General features: G+C 40.6%; 2 protein-coding genes across 2 annotated transcripts in view; one reads left to right on the top strand and one right to left on the bottom strand.

Annotated features, from left to right (window-relative positions):
* Positions 1-23,629, bottom strand: part of T265_08053 (hypothetical protein) — a gene marked incomplete at both ends in the record, with an annotated part of 74,229 nt that overhangs the window by 33,165 nt on the left and 17,435 nt on the right. Inside the window, 4 exons of the mRNA XM_009173747.1 lie at positions 4,091-4,230; positions 15,267-15,345; positions 19,954-20,058; positions 21,746-21,938. Of these exons, the coding sequence (XP_009172011.1) occupies positions 4,091-4,230; positions 15,267-15,345; positions 19,954-20,058; positions 21,746-21,938 (517 nt within the window). The remainder of the gene's footprint in view (positions 1-4,090; positions 4,231-15,266; positions 15,346-19,953; positions 20,059-21,745; positions 21,939-23,629) is intronic.
* The window catches only part of T265_08052 (hypothetical protein), a gene marked incomplete at both ends in the record, with an annotated part of 70,844 nt that overhangs the window by 32,923 nt on the left and 14,292 nt on the right, over positions 1-23,629 (top strand). Inside the window, 3 exons of the mRNA XM_009173746.1 lie at positions 363-462; positions 9,303-9,506; positions 20,137-20,278. Of these exons, the coding sequence (XP_009172010.1) occupies positions 363-462; positions 9,303-9,506; positions 20,137-20,278 (446 nt within the window). The remainder of the gene's footprint in view (positions 1-362; positions 463-9,302; positions 9,507-20,136; positions 20,279-23,629) is intronic.

A 23,629-nucleotide genomic window follows, 5' to 3' on the forward strand; every position in this document is an offset into this window, starting at 1 on the left:
CTTTTACTGCATTTGTAGTCCACCAGGTTAACTCCAGAGCGTCGTAAACGGCCTCAGCAAGCAGCTCTGATTCGAAAGTCGTAGCGAGGCTAGAACCGTATATTCAAAACTGGCTGATGTTAACGAATTATATTCCCATACTCAACAGAAAAATGGCTTATCTGATCAAGCTATGGTTGCAAATATCCCTAGTTTTGTGGCAGAGTTGTCCATTGTATGGAAATACTGTATCCAACTTCATTGTGCATCTCCGTGATGCACAGGGGTGTTTGAACTTCAACACAAATAGCAAGCCTTGTCATCCATTAGCTTATTAATTACTTGCTAGTTGTGTGATCTCAAGCCTACTTTATCTGTTTCAGATGATGAAGACACAGATCCAAAGCTGCTGAAGAAAAATGTCTCGATAAAGGAAAATACGCCGTTTACCAGAGACTACAAGATTGGCGAATATCTTGGCAGGTAAGTGCGACATTTTTTAATGCGCGAATTGTGCTGATTTACGGTGCACGCAAACCAAATTTCGAAGAACCTTCATTGAGTTGGTTCAGTAGTTTTTAGTGATTCGTGTAGTTTAGTATATTGAACAGTCAAATACAATCACAATATAGCTGGGATTAATTTTGAATATATTTTGAATTGTTTCATTATGTTCAACTATGCCCAGAACATTGTAAGTAATGAAGAAAATTTATGGATTGTTGCTATATTTTAAATGCAAGACACGAGTTCCCAGTGTATTTCAAAGATACTACCTTTTGCTGTTAGTTCAGTGAATGCGATCCAAACATTCTATAGGAAAAATCGAATAAAACTCAGTTCATTAGGGACTAGTCTTGCCGTGGACGCCAGCAGGAAGCGAACTGACGGAGAGAAGTAACAAATCGTATTACGAGGTGATGTCCGGATAATGCTGTATCGTTTGCTGTGATTGGAATATGGGGAGAGTGGAATTTTTATCAAGGCGACTTGTGTGGTTATGTTAATTGGGAAAGCAATTATGCCCTCGTTCAAAAAAGGCGTATTGAAGAGGGTAATGAAGGCTGACTGCTGTGGCTGATGCGTTCCTTAGTACATTCGAAATGGTTTGAAACACGTTTGGCACTGCTAACAGTGACCGGTGAATGCGGTAGAATTGGAGGCAGACATATTTGTCTGATCAGCTACAACCCAAGATTTGTTAGGCCCTCCCCATTCGTGAGTCAGGCCTTGTTGACGAATGATCTAGATATGTGAGTTCTTATTCCAATTCCAGAGGTCAAACAGCCTTTGACACCGCGCCTGGATTCATCCACCGAAAACTCACTGGCTACCGAAAGAAATCCACGAAGTACTGGCTTAGATATACTTTCTACTGAGAAGAGACATACATGAAAACAATGTAGATTGTTATTAGGTCCATAGTCGCAAATCAGAACAGCGGAGCAATGATGGATGGCCCATACATAATTCCTCGTAACGAATGTGGATATATAAAGCTTATTTGTGCGAGAAAATAGATGATATTTTCTCCTTTTTGTGAATCTATCTTGTCCATCTTATCCTAAAGCTGAGTGTCACCAGATTTCGCAGTTTGATTAGCATCTATTCCCTAAACGTGCCACATGTGGAACACAAAGAAATGTTTGGTACGATCTGGTGTACATCAGTGGCTGCTTTTTTCTAGTTCAGCGATTTTTAAAACTTGGACGGGCAAAAACACAGGAAACTAGGAATCTGGAGAAAAATGTGCGGCCGTGCAGGTTGTCATCAGTAGACGATGAAGACAGGCGCTTACGGATGCTGTGTACAGTGCTGGTACTCTGAGAAGACAGCATGTGGTTCAAGGTGAGGGCCAAATGTTTGTCATGCTGCAGTTGGATGTTTTGTACTCATCCAAAGGTTGAGCACTGCAAATTAATCGACTGTGGCGTTCTGTGTCAAGGTTTTCTGCACTGATTATTCACAAACACGAATTCTGACCAAATTTCATTATGACAAGGATTTCTTTGGTACTACCCTGCGTATCACCTTTTAAAAACCAGAACAAGGGATGAGAAGGGAAACAAATCAAGTCGGTTGTGACAAAAGAGAACGTGGAATTTTACGAAGAAATACAGCCCAGCCAATCTGAAGCACAGTTGAATGATAGTGAACTAGAATGGAAACACAGTTATTGTGCAGATGTGGATGCAGGTGGGCCGGATAAAGAATGTGAATGATTTCGGTTGTATCAGAATTGATCGGTTTTTTACATCTTCGATAATGAGGAGAATTTAGTACTCACTGGAATCTGAAAGACGTACTAGTCCTAAAACGCACAAAAACGCCAGAAAGACAATCTGAAGTCACTGCGGAAGACTTAAAATGAAAAACGGACAAAGTTTGGTAGCAGACGTTGGAATGAGGATTCGTTCGCCAAAGCGAACGGAATTTGTGGATCTAAAACGCAGCGACCCGCAGTCACGACAGATAAAAATAACGAAAATCGGCAAACCTGCTTCAATTTTGGTAGCCTGAAAACTTCAATTTTCCCTGGTATTCGCTTGGTCAACTGAGATGGACTTCACCTTTTGGTTCATTTGCTTCAACATTTAATGATGACTTACTTACTAAAGGAACAGTGTATTGTTACAAACTAGATGCAGAATTGGACTGGGAAGGCTTTTCCTTTAACGTGCTCAATTCATCAGGGCCATCACTGCAGCATGAAATTTTTCACCTACTACGGAGAATTTGGAAGATTTAAGATGCCCCTAAAAGTCTCCTTATTTAGGCGGCACTTTCTGGGTTTAACCTATAGAAGACGAACAACGTTTGGTGGCCTTTACATATCACAAAACTGTTGGCTCGTACAGTACTCTTGTCTCTTGCAGAAAAATAGGAAAATATGTTTATGAATATAGATCACTGTCAAATGGATAATTTCCGGTGGGGCTACTAGTTGCTTCAGTGCACAAGGAACAAGATAATTATCACGAACGAGATCAGCATACCTCTTGGCTCTTTTTGGTTTTTAATAAAGCCGTTGTTTCAGCCAACATCGTGGCGTAGTATTTTAGTCGGCGGACTTGGCTATTAGGGCAAAATTTTGGGAACCATATCCATGCTGGCGTAAACACCCGAGTGTAGCTACCTGTACCGAGTTTGATACAAGCCGTGAAGCAAGGTCACGTGCATACAGCAGGATTATCCCATTTTGCTACGACCACGTGCGCTGAGGAAATTTTCATCCCTGCTCAACACCGGCTGGGTGACCATTTAATCTGTTCCAAGCGTTCCTTCGATATCACTGCCGTGTGAGTTCTACATCAGTTCACTCCTGATGGCGGAACATTATTTTATTTTTACATTTTGAACTAGAGCTTTCGCTTTAGTGATATGATTCTTTGATTTGAAGATACTTTTATCCTAAATACTTGTCTTTTTACAGTTTACAATTCAGGTACAACAAGAAACATCAGGCAATGAACTTAAGAGTAATATGCTCCATCAGTTTTCGGCAATTTAGCAGCACCCTAATCAGAGGCCTAAGGTTCTTCAACGCAATTATATCACTAAGTATGCACCCGGCACGGTGTTCCTTCGTTTCGAGAAACGTATCTAGGATATTCATCACTCAAGTGGTAAATTTTATACACGTGCTGTCTTCAGTAATCCGTGTCAAAGAGACAGTAGCGATCATCAGATGATTTGATTAGATACTTGACCGGTTTTACCCGCAAAAGAATTAGAGGCTAGATGCTTTGAATAAGAGGCGATAAGAAAATCGAGTTTGTTATATGGACAGTTTGTGATAAATGACCAGAAGTGTTAGCTCTGTTGCCGGAGTATGTGGCTGAAACTCGAGGTTACGAGGTATTCCGCGGAAATGCTGGACTTTGGGTAGTGTGATATTTTTACACTGGATTGAGGTGACTGGGCTGTCTGCTGCGTAGCTGTCAACAGATTCTTGTGATGTTGACAGGCAAGATTTTTTCAGTGCTTTAAAATAAGCGGTCCATTCTTAGATAACATGATCTAGAAAATCCAGAACCAGATGCTTTTTTACACCACATGCGGAAGCAAATATTGGGGTAGGATCAACTTTCTGGCCCACCAGGACACTTACTGTACTTCAGACGAACGGAGTGGTGGAAGGCGTGTTTGATTTTTCGAAGGATTGGTACCTTGACAGCTATCATCCATCGGGACGTCAACGTCAGCAGATATGGGACCGCTCTCCTGAGAAGGACACGCCATGTGGTAATACTAAAGTATGATAGGAGTTGACAAAATATTCGACACCTGGGTAATCAAGAAACATTTGACGCTAACGCTGGTTGCTATATCGCTATGTGTGGGCATGTCAGTGTTCACCCACCGATCTCATTTCGAGGGATCAATGTCAAATCCATATAGATAGACTGATTTGGGTAGCGATATTTGCGCGGCACATACTTTATGGCTTAAGCCATTTCATAACCACGCAGCTTTCACTAGAAAGACATAAATGACGCAAATGTAAACGCACAATCCGACAATACGGAGGGGGGCGAAAAATCTGCAAAGTCGATTGTGAGGACGAAAATGAACAAAAATTTACATTCAGGTCCTTTTGAACACGCACGCTGAATTCCTGTCCGGAACGCTCGCGGAAAATGTAGGTTGATCGTACTGGCCAGTATAAAAGATAAGTTCCCTCCAATCAGGTGACGGAAGTGGATGGAATGGGGACAATTCACTGGATGTTCTTCCGCCTTGTCTGGACAATAGTTTAATGCGTTTCACATCTGAGGTCGGTCCTCCGAAATGAGACGTAGACCAAACCGCTGGTGAACGAGTAAATTCAATTTGAGGGTACAAACACTGCCTGAATCGTTTTGATATTTTAAAACTTGCTTGCTTGTAACAATGCTTTTAACTGTCCAGTATGGTAATTTGAATTCATTGCATTATTCAGACATAGCCTGTTGCAGTCTCGTGAGAAAACTCGTTTCATTCTCGCCCCTGCCTGTACATCAGTTGGGGTATCGTTTTTTGTTTAATTTTACATAAATACTTATCGAAAATCGGGGCACAGTTTAATGTCACTATTTCGTGACTCGACACAGAGTCTAATACAAAGTGAATGATGACAATGCGGATCATTTTCTCCAAATGAAAGATGTTTGATACTTTCACTTTGTTCAGAATTTGATGCGTGTGAGAATGAACATACATTTAACTTGACATCACTTGCCTCTTCTGTCATCCCTCTAATCCATGTATCTTATCTACGTCAGTTTGCTCAAATTAAGCATGTGCGCCTGGCCGTATTGTTCGGGTCACTTACGACAGTTCGTGACCTGACTCGCTGTGAACTTACTTTCTAAATAGATTTTAACTGAGTTGGGAGTTTCGTCTTTGAAACTTGTTCTTTTTCATTAAATCACGCATCCGAATTCGAGAGAAATGCAAAAAAACATAACCAGTGTTTTTCGATCTGAGAATATCGGAAAGTGGTCTGCCTTCACCCGATTTGTGGATAAGTACATATCCAGAGAAAGACATGTGGTTAATGGGGAATTTCGAAATTTCCTAACTGCAGTTGGATGAACGCACATTTTGTACGAGAGAGGTGGCATTTTACAGGGACCCCACACCACCCCATTCACAAAAAGCTTACGTTTCAATTTATATTAACGTGTCCCGGTCATTTTAACCTGCTGCTTATGAATTACTTATGAGGCTTCAACCATTTCGTCTGTTGGTCTATTTTGAAGTTACTGGATTCTCTTTCAAGACGTTTTGGTCTTGCAAGAAGATCTTCGTGACGATTGTCTGAAAATGCCCATCAATAACTAAACTGAAATTTATTCTTAAGGACTTCGCTCTCATATGAATTCCTGTTTAGTGGTTAAAAAACTTCAAAGGAGGCAGCTAATGTTCATTTGGGCATCAATTGCCCAGGAAAATACTGTGAACTAATTGGTTGAAAAATGTTGCTCCAGCAAAATGGAGACAGGTTTTCTTAAAGCCTCATAAATAAGGGTTCAGTAATCACACGAGTCACTTTGGGAAGAGAACTATGCGTAAGATTGTCTTGTTCCACGAGAGATGGGACACGAAACGGGACTCCAATAAACAGATATTTTTGGGCATTTTTTGTAATAAGCCGAGCTGAGAACACGAATTCAGCTTAGTATTTTATTTGCCGACACTAACTCTTTGAAGTCAGGTCATCCACAATAAATGAAAATATATCCAATGTCTTGTCCTGCTAAATAGCAACGAATTTATTGTATTCTGATTCTGCAAGTTTACTCTCATCTACAGTTCACCTCTCGGATTTTTCTCTTTTCCGTTTTCGGCATGCAGGATCTCTTTTAGCTAATTGGTTTGATGGAAGTTTAAATATGGTCATCATCACGGGCTCAAGAAAACAAGTTTACTGAACCTCAAACCATAAGAGTATTCCGAGGTCAAAGCTTCTCTCTGTTTTTTGCATTACGTTCACAACTTGAGAATTTATTTCGATATCGTTTCAGGCATCGAACCGATTGACAGGTAAGTAGAAGTAGTGGGAGTAGTGCGACATAACAGATGGGACAGAAAGCGGAAAACCGAATGACATGTCTGGACAGTGGTTCGTTAACTGCTACTGATGGGTTTAAATGTAAGTGTTAATTCCACATGCTCGCGAAGCATAATAATTGCCCCTTAACTAATCGATTTCAGTTGGTAAAAAGTAAAAACAGACACTTTCTTGACTAGCTTAATTGGCATCTGACGGGAACACTAAAAAAAATAGAATATCATTGACTTGGAACGTAGAAAAAAGGTACGTGATTTGCCAGGCGTTTAAACATTTGTTTGTTACGCTTGAATCATCGTACTTAGTGTTACGGTTACTGGTAGGTAATCTTACGGTATTTTTGGAGCACACAAGGTAAATATCCCCCAGTGTACCTAAAAGAGACAAACATGGATTCATTCAAAGGATTACGGGTGCCTCTCTGCTCATAGTATATGTGAGCGTCAAAACTGTTTCAAATTTTCAGGAGGTTTATCATTTACCATTTTCAACGTTGGAGCAATACGTTGGGATGCCAGGGGTGTTATGGAAAGTTTACACAACTGGTTTGTGATACAGTAAACCAGTTTACTCGTTTCTGGTGCCAACATTCAAATAATAGTATTCAATATACGAGATCAATAACTGAAATGCACACGTCGTGAATCTTCGTAGTGCTTTCTTCTACGAATGTGGCATGTAGTTCAATTTAGTGGAATGTCTTGTACTACTGCCTGCTAAGAATAACCAAATAACCACCAGAAGAGTGATTACTGCCATTCGGAAGACAATGAACTTGTAAAGTCTGTGGTACTTGTGAATATATTCTCAGCAATATGAACCCGGAATTATCCTATCCCATCACCTATGCATTGGCACACAAACAAGATAAAACCACCCTTGTCTGGTTGTTGATTGTTCAAAAATGTTCGGCGTGGAGCGTATTGCATTGTTATGTTTGTCCCATATCTTACACACCCTGGCGAATGAACAGTTAAACGTGGCATCAATTACTGGATGAAAACCCATGACCTCTCAAAGGTCATGAAGAAGAAGCTGTAAATTTGTTGTACGACACCATCAAATGTACCTTCAACGTCTTAAGAAAGTGAAGCCCTGCTTGATATATTTTACCACGATTTCTGGTGATCTCATCCAGGTGCAGCTTGTCTTCTTTGAGGATATTGATGAAAGGTGACTCAGACGGCTACATCAGTGAAGCAACAACCCACCAGCGATCGCTCTCTGAAACTGTTTAAACCTCGAACAGCATGACTATACCAATGCACCACATTAAATTAAACAGTCGTAAACCTGTGAAATAGGCCTCCAGTGACTGTTAAAGATGCAATCACAAAGGAAAAATTCAAGAGGTCTACTGGTCAGTCTTCCACAAAGAATTTGAACACACAGTGGTTGCGGTTGTGCGGAACTCTCTAAATACCGTAGCGGTTAGTTTGTCCCGAGATGCTGTACGCTGGAGCTAACGAGCCTTTTGCTTACAAACCGGCAGACCATTTGACCAGTTGAATTGTATAGGTACTGTCTAAGGATAAATAGCCTTATTATTCCTACAGATCTACGGAGCATACATCATCAGACAACAGAATTGTAGCAGAAACGAGGGAAATGCATCACCAGAACTGCACACAAATGTGTTCAACAGGAACAGAAAATGTGGTGAGGACAAGATTCCACTTTGTCCGATTCGCTTTTTGCATAGTGGATGGTGGACTCACCACAAATAGACCCCAAAATAGCCCACTGAAATAATTTTTTCAACTTTCACACCTGCTTGACTGCGCTTCAAAAAGTCAACTGGTTGTTGATACACTAAGAGCCTTCACCAGAGAATATTAGCCCAGTCCATACCGATTGGAACAGATTATTTCAATCAGTACTTTGCACATTTCTAACTGCAACACACTTGTGAGTCAAGGTCATGAGACTATTTACATGGTCAGCAAATCACACATCTTGGCCAGTCCCTATAGAGCAAATCCACTCTCCTTAAAGCAAACAGAACGGGTGGTTAGTTGCCCCACAGTTTTTTAACCCATCTCGACTAGCCTCATCACTTCCACTCTGTATCGCTTCCGTATGAAACGTTTCCACAGCAGACACGGTTTTCCTAAACTATCGACCGAATGTCAGTTGTACTTGTGAAATCAAATGTAGGCCGTCAGATCGTATAATGCATTCAACAAACATAAAAACACCCAGTTGTTTAAGGTGAGGCATTCAGTTTCAAGACTAAGTGTACAGGAGCGCAACAGAAAGTCTAAATGTGATCTTTTAATAGATTCTAGAAGAAATATGCAACAAAATGAGTATGTGGCTTTACTTGCTCATATCTACTTGAGGGATCGCACGTTCACTGGAACTGAAACTTTCAGACACCTACCCACAGTGGGAAACACCGGAACAGCGCAAGCCTTAGTTCATCAAGGAGCGAACTAAAAAGACAGCCTCAGACAATCGCGGTGTTTTACGTCCTGTATCTGGACTACGGTTCGATACGATGAAGCTCTTACTAGTTAATAGATAATTGCACTGATCAAGCTGGGCCGGAAAAAACTAAGGCGTTTCAAGTTTTAAGGTGGAAGTCTATTTCAAATAGCCTTTCTCCTTGATAACAGCTGATAAATTTGTCATATTTCCAACACATGTACAAACACGTTCGCAAAGCCTTATAGGAGGCTGAGTTCGTGTATTTTTAATAATTACTTTGCTGATGTTCGCAAATGCACCGAAATTATCACATGATATCATCTACTGCACATTTTAGCGGAAAATTCGGAGAAGTCAAACGGTGCGAAGAAATCCGAACCGGAAGTGCATTTGCGGCAAAGTTTGTACCGATTGCCCATAAAGATGACTGGGAAAGTGTTCAAAACGAAGTGGCGATTATGAACAAACTGCGGCATCCACGCCTTATACAGCTGTATGACGCCTATGCAGTTAAATCCGAGGTTGTGTTGGTTCTAGAATTGTAAGTTTTTCTCGTGTTTCAAGAACGTTTTTATGGTTCACAGGTAGTGTATGGAGTAAAACAATACATCCAAGGCTGAATCTGCAACAACCGCCACAATAACAATAAACCGTGCTTAATCTAATGTGTATTACCATTTTTACGACAGCTTAGTCAGCACGAGTAAAATACACCTATTTACATATTAAAACAATGAATTGAAGTTGACCAAGCTCACTGGTAAACATGGTCGTGTTCATCGATTCTTATACCAACGCGTGACTCCAAAGCGAATCAACCATACAAAGGAGCGAAAAAAATCGCTTTTGTAACCTGACCGACTAACAAGCCCGATACATCACAAAAGTTCAGCATTCTATATGCCTACACAAGCACCTAAACCAAACATATTAGGAAAGTCTACACGTCAAGTGCTCACCGGATGACACGTCTAATCAGTCCGTTTTTTACACTGAAGAAGTAAGTTCGGTCGCGACCACGAAACCCCGAAGAGAACAAGTTTTGTTTATGTGCTATACTACGTTGAATCTAAGTATTCTGTAACTTTATTCAGAGAGTCTTCCATGAGACAATGAAGAAAACTGTGCACGTTGTAATAGAAAGCACTACCGCAGCACGACAACGTATAATAAAATATACCGAGTATGGCTCTTGGCTATGGATTTCTATTATTTCCATGACAAATTATTTTTGGCAGCTGCTGAATGGTGCGGCGTGTAGTCACAGGCTGTGTTCAGTTTGAAATTGATCGGGTAAGCGTGGTCACGCTGCACAACAAATGATGGGCAACCAGATGGGGTTGGGAGCTTATTTTATCCCACAAGTGCCAATACCAATCGTTCAGCAAGCGCTCACACGGGTTGTATTGTTTTCACAAGTAATAGCATTTGTGCACAGAAATAATGAAGCAGTTTGGAAAATGGGCATTGATAGCGCCAAATAAAAATAAATACTGGAGGCTACTGAGCGAACAGGTATGAGGCATATCATGAAAATATTGAGAAAAAGTGAAGTAACAAAACATATAATAAGATGGAAACGTTGATATCATGAACAACATTTATATTCTTCCATTTTGTGACTACATTAATGTTGCGGTTAAAAACGGAGATCTAAATTAAGATACAGGAACATTTCGAAAATCTAACTAGCATTATTTGCATAACCAAATCTTTAGAAACACCTTGTGCCACAATTACGGTCACTGCGATTTTGTTGTTAATACTCTCCGAAAACTAAAAGCTCTGACGAATGTACAACAAACTTTTGTACTACATTTCAGCTTCATCAATGTCTGGGGGCGCAAATATTAAAGGTAGTCGGAAGGTGTCTCTGCATTGTTTTTCCCCACACTGGCAAGTAATTGCATAAAATGGCGTTTCCTCAAGAACAAATCACATTTACCTGAATAAATATCCGAACAGAAATGGAGAAGAGTACAATAGCTTTCAGAAACTATGCTTGTCAACGACTGCTCCTCCTAGGCGTACATCGCCTGTCTAAACATCGGCCCGATGGGAGTGGCCCCATCCTAGTTTCCTGGTATTACGTAGCACCTCAGGTGATTGACCTCACAAAATCTTGAAAAGAAACCACGCTAGTGAAAAGGAGAATTTCTTGCGATTTCGCATAAATTCTTTGCGGTAGCATTCCTCTTTCGAAGAAAAATTCGATGTGCTCAAAGATCGACTTATGCATAGTGATCCGTCAAAAGGGGTATCGATTGGTTGACGTAGACCCTCCGATTTGTTTTTGAAAATAGAAGACCTTGACGCAAATCCGAATATCCTGGTTTTGTCTGTGACTTTGTGATCCTACTTCCCTTTATAGCTGAAGATTAGTATATTGAGCCCATGGAGGCAGAAAGCTATAATTTCCTAGACGAATGCCATCCGTGAGTGCTTAGCTGCCATCCACAGGAATTGATCACTCTGTTCCGGCAGCCCTAGATAGTAACTCGAAGAAATTCCTCGAACAGCTTGTTCATTTTTGGCCGGAAATATTCTCAAAAATAAACTAGGGCACTGGACTGGGCCTCAAACACGTACAGCTCAACAGATGCATTAATTCAGCCGAAAGTGCGTAGAATATCACGTGGAACTGGTTGTGCCCAACGGCATTTCTTAAGCAAAACTGTCATTCAAATCCTCTTGGCATTCATGGCGTAACGGAACACCGATGTGTCAATCATTTGGCCCCTTTCTACTATTTTAGCTTGTGCTAAAAACGCAATAACGGTGGACTTACGATTTCTAAATTTAGACAATATTTAGACAGCATTTCCATCTTTAAAAAGGTGGAAAATTTTAATACACGTTATTTGCGTCTTTTACTTATGCAAAACCAGTTCGAACGTTTTCTTCCAACGGATAAATTTTGACGAAGAACCTGCCTCAGTAATTTACCAACCCAATCCGACCTCAACTGGTGCACTTCCTCTGGACAAAAAGTAAAGTGGCTCTATAAACCATCCTAAAACACGACACGCATTCCCATCCACTCTACCCTAGTAATTTTACATTTCGTCAATCATATATCTTTTTGAGATCGTTTTCATCACCTCAGTGACGTCACGCGGGGTTTATACGACAAATTTCTTCACAAGACATCTGATTCAGTAGTAAAATCACCAGGGATGATAGCTAATTCTTGGCCTTCATTCAGTTAGCCTAGGTTGCTTGAACATGTATAAAACAGGAAAACGTGAAAACATACCCTACACCTGTTTAATCTGAGTGAAATTTGTCCTTTAATTTTTTTACAATTCCTTGGAATTATCGGAGGTTTTAATGAGCTTCTCAACTTTTATTTTTAATCATCTTGCAGAAAATTCTGTGTTTGAAGTCCTCTGACTCTTCATGTTTAGTTTATTTTCTATTTTCCACTTTAAGTCGAGTAGCGCTCTTAATATTGTATTAGAAAACGGCGTCCGGAGAAAAACCAGACAAGGAGAATTTATTTCCCACTTGAACTGTCCGGTCGATCAGCCAGTCTAGAACGCCGACCGTATAAAGCATCTCAAGTTTTTCCCAACAGTCATTTTCATCCTTCGTTTACCCCCGGTCATTGCACAGCTTTCGTACTTTGAGAGTTTTGCTTGCATTATCATGCGTGTTGTTTATTTGTTCTCTCTAAATTCATGCACACTAATCGATAACCTTTCACAGAAGTGCTACATCCCTGGATTCCATTGCTACGGACCCCGTCATTTCTGCTTAGCTCATAAGAAGTAGGAGTCATGAAACCTTCTTTACTTTATAATTCTTCGGTTCGAGGTCCTGACATAATTTTCCAATGAAGCTTTCTTTTGGCAATGAATTGGTCCTTTTCTCATATACTAGGGGACATAATTAACCAGCTGGCATGCTTGGGTTCTGGGTTCAGGTCAAAGATTAGTTTGCTGGATCAGTTACTGGAGGTCTTTAGAGTGAAATCCTCACCAATGGCCATAATAAAATCTTGGGACACTCGGAAAAAGTTTTCCATATCAAAGTCCCTAAGTCCTTTATCCGCCTAGTTGGTCAGGACCTCTCTGCTTTTTTCCAGTAATACTTATCTACCCACCAATTTGTACTACTCGTTTTATATCTAAATAGTATCTGACATATCTGCTCTTGTAGCCGTTTCTCATAATGGCGTCTGATTTGAAATTCCGCAAAAATGTCACAATGCTTAGAATAAAATCTAAACTCACCAACCGGATGTCAACCACTCCTCACGGTTGTAAAAGAATACTTATCTGAATCGTACTGTCGATAGTTATTCGTACCTGACTGCTTCCAGGCATGCTCTTGTAAGGCTGGTTAGAAAGTTTTCTTCCCCACGTTGCACCTGCCACGTCTTGGTCAGATTGTTTTTGTTTATCCTCCACTGTCCATTCTAGGGGTTATGACGTCTCTAACTGTCACGAAGACCTCGAAAGAAAACGTCCAGAGTACTGCAAAATTGATGCGCTCCAAGTGTAGACCCAACTAGGACAGCGAATGAAACTTACACTTTTCGAGGACAATTTCGTTTTCTTCCTAATCTCATTGGCTTTTTAGTGCAATGAGCATAGTTCATATGTCAGTAACCAATGTGAGACAGAAAATGAGGATAGTCATATGATGCTTTTGCACATCGTTTGAAAATTTGGATCCTGACATTTGGCCCGCCGATACATTTTGCACTTTTTCACCAGTGTCTTGATTAGGATAGCAATAGTAAACCGGCTACTGCGGGTCCGCAGTGAAATAGCGCCCAAACGGATACTTGGTGGTTAATCTGATTTGTTGGAGCGGTAGGTTAGGCTTAACAAACTAAAGAAGTTGGGGCACGTACTACGCACGCCCAACCACCATCTTCCGAGGAAAGAGTTGTTTTCTGTCCCAAAAGACTGTTGACTAAAAGTTAGCCGGGAACAGGCCAGAAGATGGCGACGCGAGACGAAAGCGGCTACTGGTACACTGATAGCTGTGAGATTTTTAAGCTTTCCTGGTAAGGTCAGTGTGATTCTGTTTGCATATGGTTAAACACACCGGATGAAAAAGAAAATCTACAGAGCTTAGTCTGTCTCAGGAGCATGGCCTCTCATTTACCATCGAGACTGTCTAGCTGAAATTCGCCCGAGTTTAGGACGGCTTAATTTAGCGAAGGACCCTGACTTTATTCCGCTGGGGATACCTTGATCTACCATTTACTCTATAACGTACAAAGATATAGGTACTTTATTCTTGGTCGATTTTCTTAAGAACCTAAGGCCTCGTTGCACTTAGTCCCCGACGCATCTCTTTTTTCCTTACTTTACTAAAGCTTTCTAGCCCCATGGTTGTATGGCAGTCAACCACGGGCTGTATTACGAGTGCATTGCTCTTAGTGATGATGACATGATGCATATATGCAAATAGACTTATCTGGTACATCCAGGGCATCAGGCAATACTTCATTCCTCTGGGCTATTTCGTAAGGTATGTAATCAGGAAATTTCCAGTCAGTGCAGATTCAAGGTGATCACAATATTTATTTATCACATATTTTTTCAGTAAAAAATTACAGTGATTTCACAACTGTATGAGAAAATGCTTAGACCGTTCAGCTCACAGGTTGCTCCATCAAGAAACAGCGACCAAGCGCAAGCAAAATGGCAGAAATCACTTGGGTCGGAAACATTCTAATACTAATAACAATATTGGAAACCTAAATCGTAATGGTTATTCCAGTTTTCTGACCGGGTTGTCCTAGGGGAGGACGGACGAGTGCCTGATGAAGAAATACATTGTGCGATCTTTCTCACACAAGAACTATGGATTCTTACCCACATGGTAGAAACGAACAAACAAAACAGTCGTCCAGTTATGACGTGGGTGGAAATAAGGTTTCCAGTTGTCCACCATGTTTTTCACTAACAATACCGAATTTCACCTATCTACTGCAAGATCCTGTTGACGAGGGATAGGAAAATAGTCGAAACGAATGAAGTTTGACGTAAGAACATTCATGATGGCTAACACGTGAGCTTTGTGTGAACGAATATCAGAAGCAAATATATCCAACATTCTTTTGCTAACTTTTCCGTTTCAAGAAAAGGAACTTGGGTGCATCTTGACTTGACTTTCGTAGTCAAGCTACTTGATAAAGAACTCACCTCATACATATTAATTTTCCACTGCCCTGTGTTGTTACTTATAGATGAAGTAATCTGAACCTACTCCTCTACGCCACAGACCGATCGTGGACGTCTAATCTAATTAGTATTAATCACTCTAGATGTCAGGTGATTACCCTGACTTCAGCGTGAAAAAATGCCCCACCGTTGCCACTCGACGTCATTTTGTACGCTTCAATGCAAACAAAAACTACGCTGCAAATAACAACGATGAAAAGTTTCGGACGAACATGACAAGCGCACACTGGCATTCGATGAGGGGAAGATAAGACAAGATGAAGCACAGCTGACACGCAAACGGTTGTCCATATCCAGCCGTATAGATAAAAGAACTTATACACAAAAGCATCACATGTGCGTCTGTATGTCTCGGCAACATTCAAACAACTGTGGAAGTGCAAAACTTAATGAAACGCCATTTGGTGGCAGTAGAATAAACTCTTTTGAATTAACACTTCACGGGTAATGAGACGAATTCTTGTGCACTTCTCAAAGTTGCCTCCAGTGTCCCTCTAAAATCGGCGCTGAGATCTCCGTCGGAATGTAAGACCACCGCGAATAATTTCATGTGCTTTGTAATACATCCGTTAATAAAAGTCAGTTCACCTCTTTGCGAGATTCCACCATATTCGAATTCACAGTGCAAGACAGTTGTTAAAAAATGATTGAAACTTTTGTTGGGTTATCAGTGCGTTAAAACTTACCTGAAAATTCAGCCACTTGACAGTAATCATCTGATTCATAGTGTCCTTATGATAAACACTTCAATATTCGATTCTCATAGTCATGATGATTGTCAAACAGTTGCCAGTATCACGGGCGTGGTCTAAAGCAGTTAAGTTTCCCGACATAATGCTTTAAGAGCTCAACCAAATAATCGTTTGTGTTACTACTCACCTTTAGTGCTCGTGAAAACCACTAAACTATGACAACTTCATACCAAAGTGACAAGCATAGTAGACCACTTTATCAAAACTAGCCTTATTCAACAAAATTCAGTTCTGGGACTGATTATCTCAGATGTCAAGGACCATGCTTACCTGACAAACCCGAAAGAGGACAAAACTGGTTTCTGCGGGATTTGAGCATTCCTCCCATAATACCTATTTTAGAACCTCATTTTGACCTCATTTTTATTGAAGTAAATATTCGTGGTCGGGATGAACTGCACTATACTCCATTAGCCTAATATCGTGTATTTATCCAAAGTCTAACATACGTGGACGCAGTATAACGGCAGCTGAAGTTTTTCGGTTCACAGGCGCGACCTGATAGCTCGGACGCTACTGATTATTAAGCAGATATATAAGATAATCAGTCCAGAAAGTCACGGGCTAAGAATCTAAAAGGTCGAGCTAAAAGTTCATCTGAGCGTCAGCCATTCATAAAGTGAGCCAAAATCCATCGAAAACATCGCTTAACCATATTTAGAAGGCATCTCCTATCAAAATTATGTAGATATAATCAGTTACATTACTGACCAACTTGAACACGCGCACCAAGCACTGCTCCGCTCTGTTACTCAACGACGCACTGACGATTGCACTTGGAATGGCGATAACACGTTTCCGACAAAACTGCCAACTGGGCGAACAATGCGTCAAGTCTGTCAGGCTAATTTTCTGTCACATGTTGTGGAACATAATATATTCGATCTATGCGTACTCTTTGTGTTTCCTGCACTGTGTCTTCAAATAGCAGTGGTTGCTGGACTTGAACACATTTAACACTAAGATCAAATACAATAAAAGGTGGCCAGTTTCACTAATGCCCTTGATCGCAAATGAAACGGCAAATACATGCAAGGCAAAATCAACTTTTACTAGCGTTAGTAGCTATACGTTAAAGTTTCACTTCTTCCGAGTAGCAGTCTTTTTAATGCAGTATTTAGTTGGGGATACACTAAAATTAAATTTCACAAAGAACATCCAAAACACTAGGTGAACAATCCGAACCCCGGTGCAAGGTAGATCACCAGCATCCAATCACTAATTATGCTGTCTGCTTCAAATCGCCCAACCCGTGAACTTTTAGTTACCCTGTTTATGGATTCATCCATGCGGTATCACATCCTTGGCTGCTTGTCACTTATGCAAGGTGGGGCCGTGGTTTTTCTCCACAAAACAATTATCCACTATTTGTTTTAGTCGAGGTTAAAAGTTTTCTAGTTTGTGCCTTACGTGCAAATTCTTTGAAATATCTATATTAAATACTTTAGAGGAATCAACGACTCATTGTTTCCAGACAATATTCGGGAGATAAATTCTAGGTAATGCAAAGTTGTTTTGTGGGTTGGATAACCAAGAGAAACTGGAACTCAACAAATTACGAATCTACCCTGAAACCCGTGCTAACGCACCTGTACCATGTTTGGAAGTTTGATGATATATTGTTTGACAATGAGAACAATCCTCCTCAATGACAATTACTGTCTGTTGGTCACACTGAATTCCAGGGGTAATTCTTGTTGTGGGAATTAAAACACAGTAAACTTTTCCACTGTATGAAACAAACTCTTCTAAGAAGATTATTGTATAGTAAAAGGTTTTCAACTATCCCGAAACATCCTACTATTTAAGGGTTGCATTCCTCTCAAAGTAAACAATCTCGCTATTCACGGGGGTGTTTCTCGAGGTTTTTTATATCGCCGTCGTGATTAGTGAATGAATTTTGCGACCATAAGATGCTGAACAATAAAAATAGATGGATGGGCAATCGGTAGAGACGATAGAGCGTGTTTATTTCCCTGCGGATATGAGATCAGCTATCCTGATTGTATTGTTCAGTTTAGAAGAACACCGCTTCGTGTGCACATAATCGCACATGACACCATCCATGTGCAATTGCGTTTGCTGAGATGAATCGGTGGCCCTTATTTCCCCTGAGCATATAACTGAATCAGGATGGTCGAAGCCGGTTCATTTCCAAAGTACTTGTGCAGTGGCCAAAATGTCTTTTGGGCAAGATGTTCGAACTCATGCAACCACTGACAATTTCGCTAGTTTTAGTTTGTAGGATCGATCCTACGTTTGATTGCCAGAGAGAGGCATTCAATAATATCTTCGTGATTGAGGTTTGCCCCATTGCAGCTACACCTGTAAGCAATATCTGACTACGTTTGTCACGCGCTCAATCATGAAAACTGATAGTAAACTAAGGTATTCACTCACAGGATCACTGCGCATCTACATATCGTAAATGTGAACAGTGTCCTGAAAAAACAACGCAACAGTAGTTCAATGTTGTAACAAACTTCATATTCCTGCGCTTGAGGAGCCCGATGGATGTTCAAAGGGTGTTATTCATACACCAAAATTGTAAGTGACAGTCAGTAATATATTAAGCCGCCATGATGAGAGTTATTTTGAGCCTCTCCTAAACGAAGTGCTCCACTTTCGGAAGAGTCGCATGGACATGTGTTTAGCAACATTATGTGCTCTGCAGGTAGACATGAATTTTTTTCGAATGGATTAAATTTTATTAAGTTACCAGTCTTTGTGTAACATGCGTTGTGTTTACAAGCAAACAATAGTGGACAAAGGTGTAAATTTTGTGCAACCAATGAAGTTCAACATATGGAAAACACCGGTATTAAGTTTTCGGTTATAATTCATTTCTCAAATATTACGCATGCTGAATTCAACACTGCAAACAACACAGCCATAGAAATGGGCTCAACTTGACCTAGTTGCACTTTCTGACTTTTATTAGTTGACCTAAACAAGGACATACAACACCATCTCCCGTTGATGGATTCGGTTACCTTGTCAATGATTCTTTGGGACTGCAGGGAACCACCTGGATATTTTTATGCGTTCACCCGAGATTTCGCCCTGTAAACGAACCCAATTGATACTGAAAACCAAAGGCTATACAGTTGTCCCGTCCGTGTTGGAGATCATCAGCAATGCGTATTTCACAAAAATTCGGAAATTATGGAACCTGCTAGTTTATTGTCAGTGTTTGGATACCTGATCATTTTGCCACGAGCAGTTGATCAGCGGCCCAGAGGAAGAATAATCCCAAGAGATGAGTGAAACTTCCTTCTGAGAATTCATTACTTGAGAAACCAGTAAACACGCAAATGAAGGATGAATGGTGCCATACCCTGTCCAAATGTGAGCTTATTACTGGTACTAAACCGCCCGTGACCAAACGGCTAGGTATTCGAACACTGACCAGAAGATTGAAGGTTCAAAACTCCGAATTTTCGTGAGACACGCATCGCTGATGATTTCCAACAAGGACGAAACAACTGTACAGTGTTTCTCGACTTTTTTTTTGTATAAACTGGCTTCACTTACAGCGAGGAAGGTCAGTTGAAAATTACAGTCTCATCACAACGCCATTTTCCACTTTTAGACCATCTATTGTCAGCGAATCCATTGAGGCCAGACCATAATTCAACGAATAAGGTTTGATCACAGTTCTCCAGCTGGAATGCTCTTTCGGCACCTAGCTGCCAAGTATCCTTAAGGAATTTAGAAGGCCGAGATATTTGCAGGTTGCTCAATCCCCGACAGGAATAGTCGAGATGATGGCGTTAGATTCGAACCAAGGGTATTCTGGTCAGTAATTTTGTGCCTCAAACACTGAGCTGCCTTCATACCATAACTTAATTTTATTTTGCCTCATCACGCTCCATTTCTGGCATCTTACCTTATTCCTCATTCATGGTGCCGGATTTCGCCAATAAATAAGACTTTCTGACCTCGTAATTTGGATAAGGTTGTAAAAGCCAAAATTTACAAGAGTGAAGTCATCAATGTTTTTTTCATCCTTCGTCAAATTTTGAGTAAATACCTAATGAGGCACGACAGATCAACTTCAGGACATAAGGTCACATTTTGATATTGTGCTTGCTTCTCAAGAATGTAACGACAGGAGTTTGCTTCGATCGTATTTTTCCTATAAACAAGGATAGAAAATAAGGAAAGAAGGAGTATCTTCATCATACTATATTTATCAGTGCTCTTCTCAATTCAGAATAACCGGCGGTGAACTTTTCGAGCGCATAATTGACGAAGATTTTGATCTTAACGAGACTCGGTGTATACGATTCATGAACGAAATCCTCCAGGGCGTGGAATATATTCACAATCAGGGAGTCTTACATTTGGACTTAAAGGTAAGTCGTTCCTTATGATGAAATGGAGGTTGCTACCTATTGTTATGTGCTGACAGCCAAATAATCAATTTAGACCCACACCTGGTAGGGTTTCTTGGCGTTAAAGTATATCATATTTCGGTCTACAATCAGTTGTCAGCTGTCCATGCGTGTGAATGTTATTTATCGGGAATTAGGCTGACACTGGTGTTCTTATTATATTCCCATGATATTCGGTAGAACAACAAAATTCAAGATATCCCATACTCGGTAAGAGTGAGTACTGACATGGCGTTTGACACTACACATTGTGTTGAACCGATTTTCGTGTCATGGGAAAAACATTATAGAGTTATGGGTCTTATAGGCACATTCCGACCCCGTAAGTTATAACCAACACTCTCAATGGAACATGCCTGTCAGTACTTTTCGTCGGCCGATAAAGATAATTAAACTCATGTGTGAGGACCTTGAATACCTGAGGTAACATCTGGTCAAATATTTACCTCAGCTCGTTGGTTCGGATGCCTTGTGGTTTCACACAGCTGTGTGCCATTGGAAGGTGCACAACTATCCACTTTAGCGTCTGCATATATGATGTAAAAGAACCAGGATGAAGCAGATTGTATCAGCTTTTTTCCTGAACATGTCAAGGTAAAGCTGTTGAAAGTTTTACGAAACTTTCATTTTGGGGTTCCACAGTTAAGTTATTTTGAAGCTACTCCTTGTACTGAGTTTTCAGACATTAAACAAATTACGTGAAAAAAATAGTTGGAAGACCACAAGAAACGTTCCCACACTTGCTTGCAAACAACGACAAACAGTGCGCATATATCCGACGTTCATTCGTTCATCTTACACAATCTAGTTGTGATTCTGTTTATTTATTCAACAAACCATGGTATTCCCTCGACATTAGAGCCTCCTTATCAAAATGATACTAGGCTAGAGCACTTGTTTTGTGTTTATGCTACAATCCATTTACAGGGCATTCCATAAGCTTCGCTTACCTGGTTTCTTGCAGTACACATGCACAGCGTCAGCAAATCCGATATAATCGTGACACAATCACGTAACTTACAACATAAACGAATTCTTCATTACAATACTGCTCATCCTGAGAGTTTCCGGAGCGCGACCAAACATACGGATGATAGCATGCAATCATACTGTATAACTGCATCCCAAATAAAATGGCCCCTTTTATTCCGGTTAGCAAAACCAATTATGACCTTCCTCTGAATACGGAAAAGCCAAGAAGGTTAAATGTTTTAAGCTGCTCATTCAGTTATGCTCAGCCTGCTGATGTGTACACACCTACATTATCTATCTAAACAAAACGGACAGTGTGAGATGCATAGTAAAATAAACCCGTGATACAGTGGACTCCATTATATTTTCTTCTGGTTGATTTAGAGATTTGAATAACTCGGTGAAATACGGATAAACCCGGCATGTGATGGTGATGAAATCCGGTACAGCACTCACACGCTAAATGTGCTTGATCCAGGGCTGTTCCCCAATTCTAGCAGAACATACGCTGACATTGCGTTCATCCGTATTTTTTGTCCATCAGCCAGCTTTATGTCCAAAAGCACCGCAGAGTTTCGAAGAACACCAAACCCTAACAAACAAGCCGACCCACCGCCGTCAACCCAAAGTGATGTTCCCATCGCTGTGTCTACAGAGAAAGTGGATATAAAATAAGAGCGTGTTCTGGCGAGTGGAACACAAGGAAGCCTAATTTAGCAGACAGTCCAGCTGCCAAATGCGCACAGGAGGCACAGGTGTCCGCACAAAGCACCAAATGGACCGCAAGTTGTTTTGACCAGGGAAAGTTACGAATTGTCTAGATGACTTTCGGATGGTTTTTCATCAAAATTTGAGCTTCCGTCCCGAAATCTATCTCCCCAAATAGAGTGATGTATGGACAGAAGGAGAACATTGAAGGCTTTTCAGTGTCGCTAATGCTCGAGTTGTTTTCGACAGAATCGTTAAGTTCGCCATCAGCAAAAGGTTGGGTAAAAGCACTTCGAGATTCTGGCAGGTGGGGTCTGGAACCGTCGTAACTGCTCAGTGGTAGAAGCCAGTACTCATGAACCAATACGAAGGGCATGTATTTACCAACCTCCATCTTCTAACTGTGCTGATTAAGTGCTAAATGTACAGTATTTTCTAAAACCACCAAAAATCATCAAAAAAGAGGGAACTTGGAATTCTCCTTAGCCATCCCTTCAAAAATGCATAAGAGTGTATGCTACGAGGTGCACGGATTTCGGGGATACTCGTCGGCCGCATAAAAACCACATATGCCATAGATGCAGCGGAAAAAATATTACCACATGGCGCTTGCCATAATGTGATGTTGATTAGAAATTAACATGTAAGATTTTCAATCGATTCAAGTAATCTACTGTAGCTTAATTGCACGCCGTGAAACACAGAAAACTGGCACTTTTAGATATTTCAACTCCAGGGCGCCGAAACCAAACATGTACAACCAAATTTTTACTTCAATTTAGCGAATGGGCATTAACACAAATATGGGTTCGATGGCGTCGAATTGGACAAATTCGTTCGCAAAAAGAGGCCATAAAACCGCGGAATTTTACGCAATCGTTTTATCTCTTCAGAAGCATAATTTTCCGATTGAAAATTAGGCTCATTCGAGTAATGAGCTTGCCGTCTTCTTCATTATGCGTATCTTTTACTTGTAGTAATTTAATAATCCTGTGTGCATCTATATGTGCCCGTATATAACACAGTATTCATTAAAAAAATTATACACCATAACAAACATCTTTTTGGTAGTTATGTTGAGATCCAGTAACTCAGTCATGCACATGGTAAGTAGGTTTAAATCCGTACTTCATCTAAGGTTTTCGGTATCTGTCCATTACCGCGGAATATTCGCGAATAGAGCTGGCGAGAGTGGGCGCTTAACAACTTTCTTACATCGAAATAACTGAGGTGATTTCTTCTCTGGCTGGACTTGAGTGGAATGAGGAAATATGGCGTTTGAAGACAGTTATTCTTCTATGGTGTGAGCGTGTATCCAAGAAGCAAAAAGAACTATGGTGCTTCCTTAGTACAGCACTCGAACGAACGATAGTGGAATCAATCAAATGGTATAACGGGATGCTCAACAACTTCTTGCTACTTTGCACGATACTATGGTTGTTCACTCCATGCGCACAAGAACGGCAGCAATAACATGCGCAAATGCATGTGCCTAACTTTAAAACTTTTGGGAATGATACTATTTTGGTTGCGCGCGTCTGGTTTATCCAGTCTGACTAATCACACATGCGAGAACCACTACTCAGTCTGATCACGGTGACCAGCACATAGTTATAAACAAAACGTATATAT

The sequence above is a fragment of the Opisthorchis viverrini genome (genome assembly GCF_000715545.1).
Source record: "Opisthorchis viverrini unplaced genomic scaffold opera_v5_200, whole genome shotgun sequence".
NCBI lineage: Eukaryota > Metazoa > Platyhelminthes > Trematoda > Opisthorchiida > Opisthorchiidae > Opisthorchis > Opisthorchis viverrini.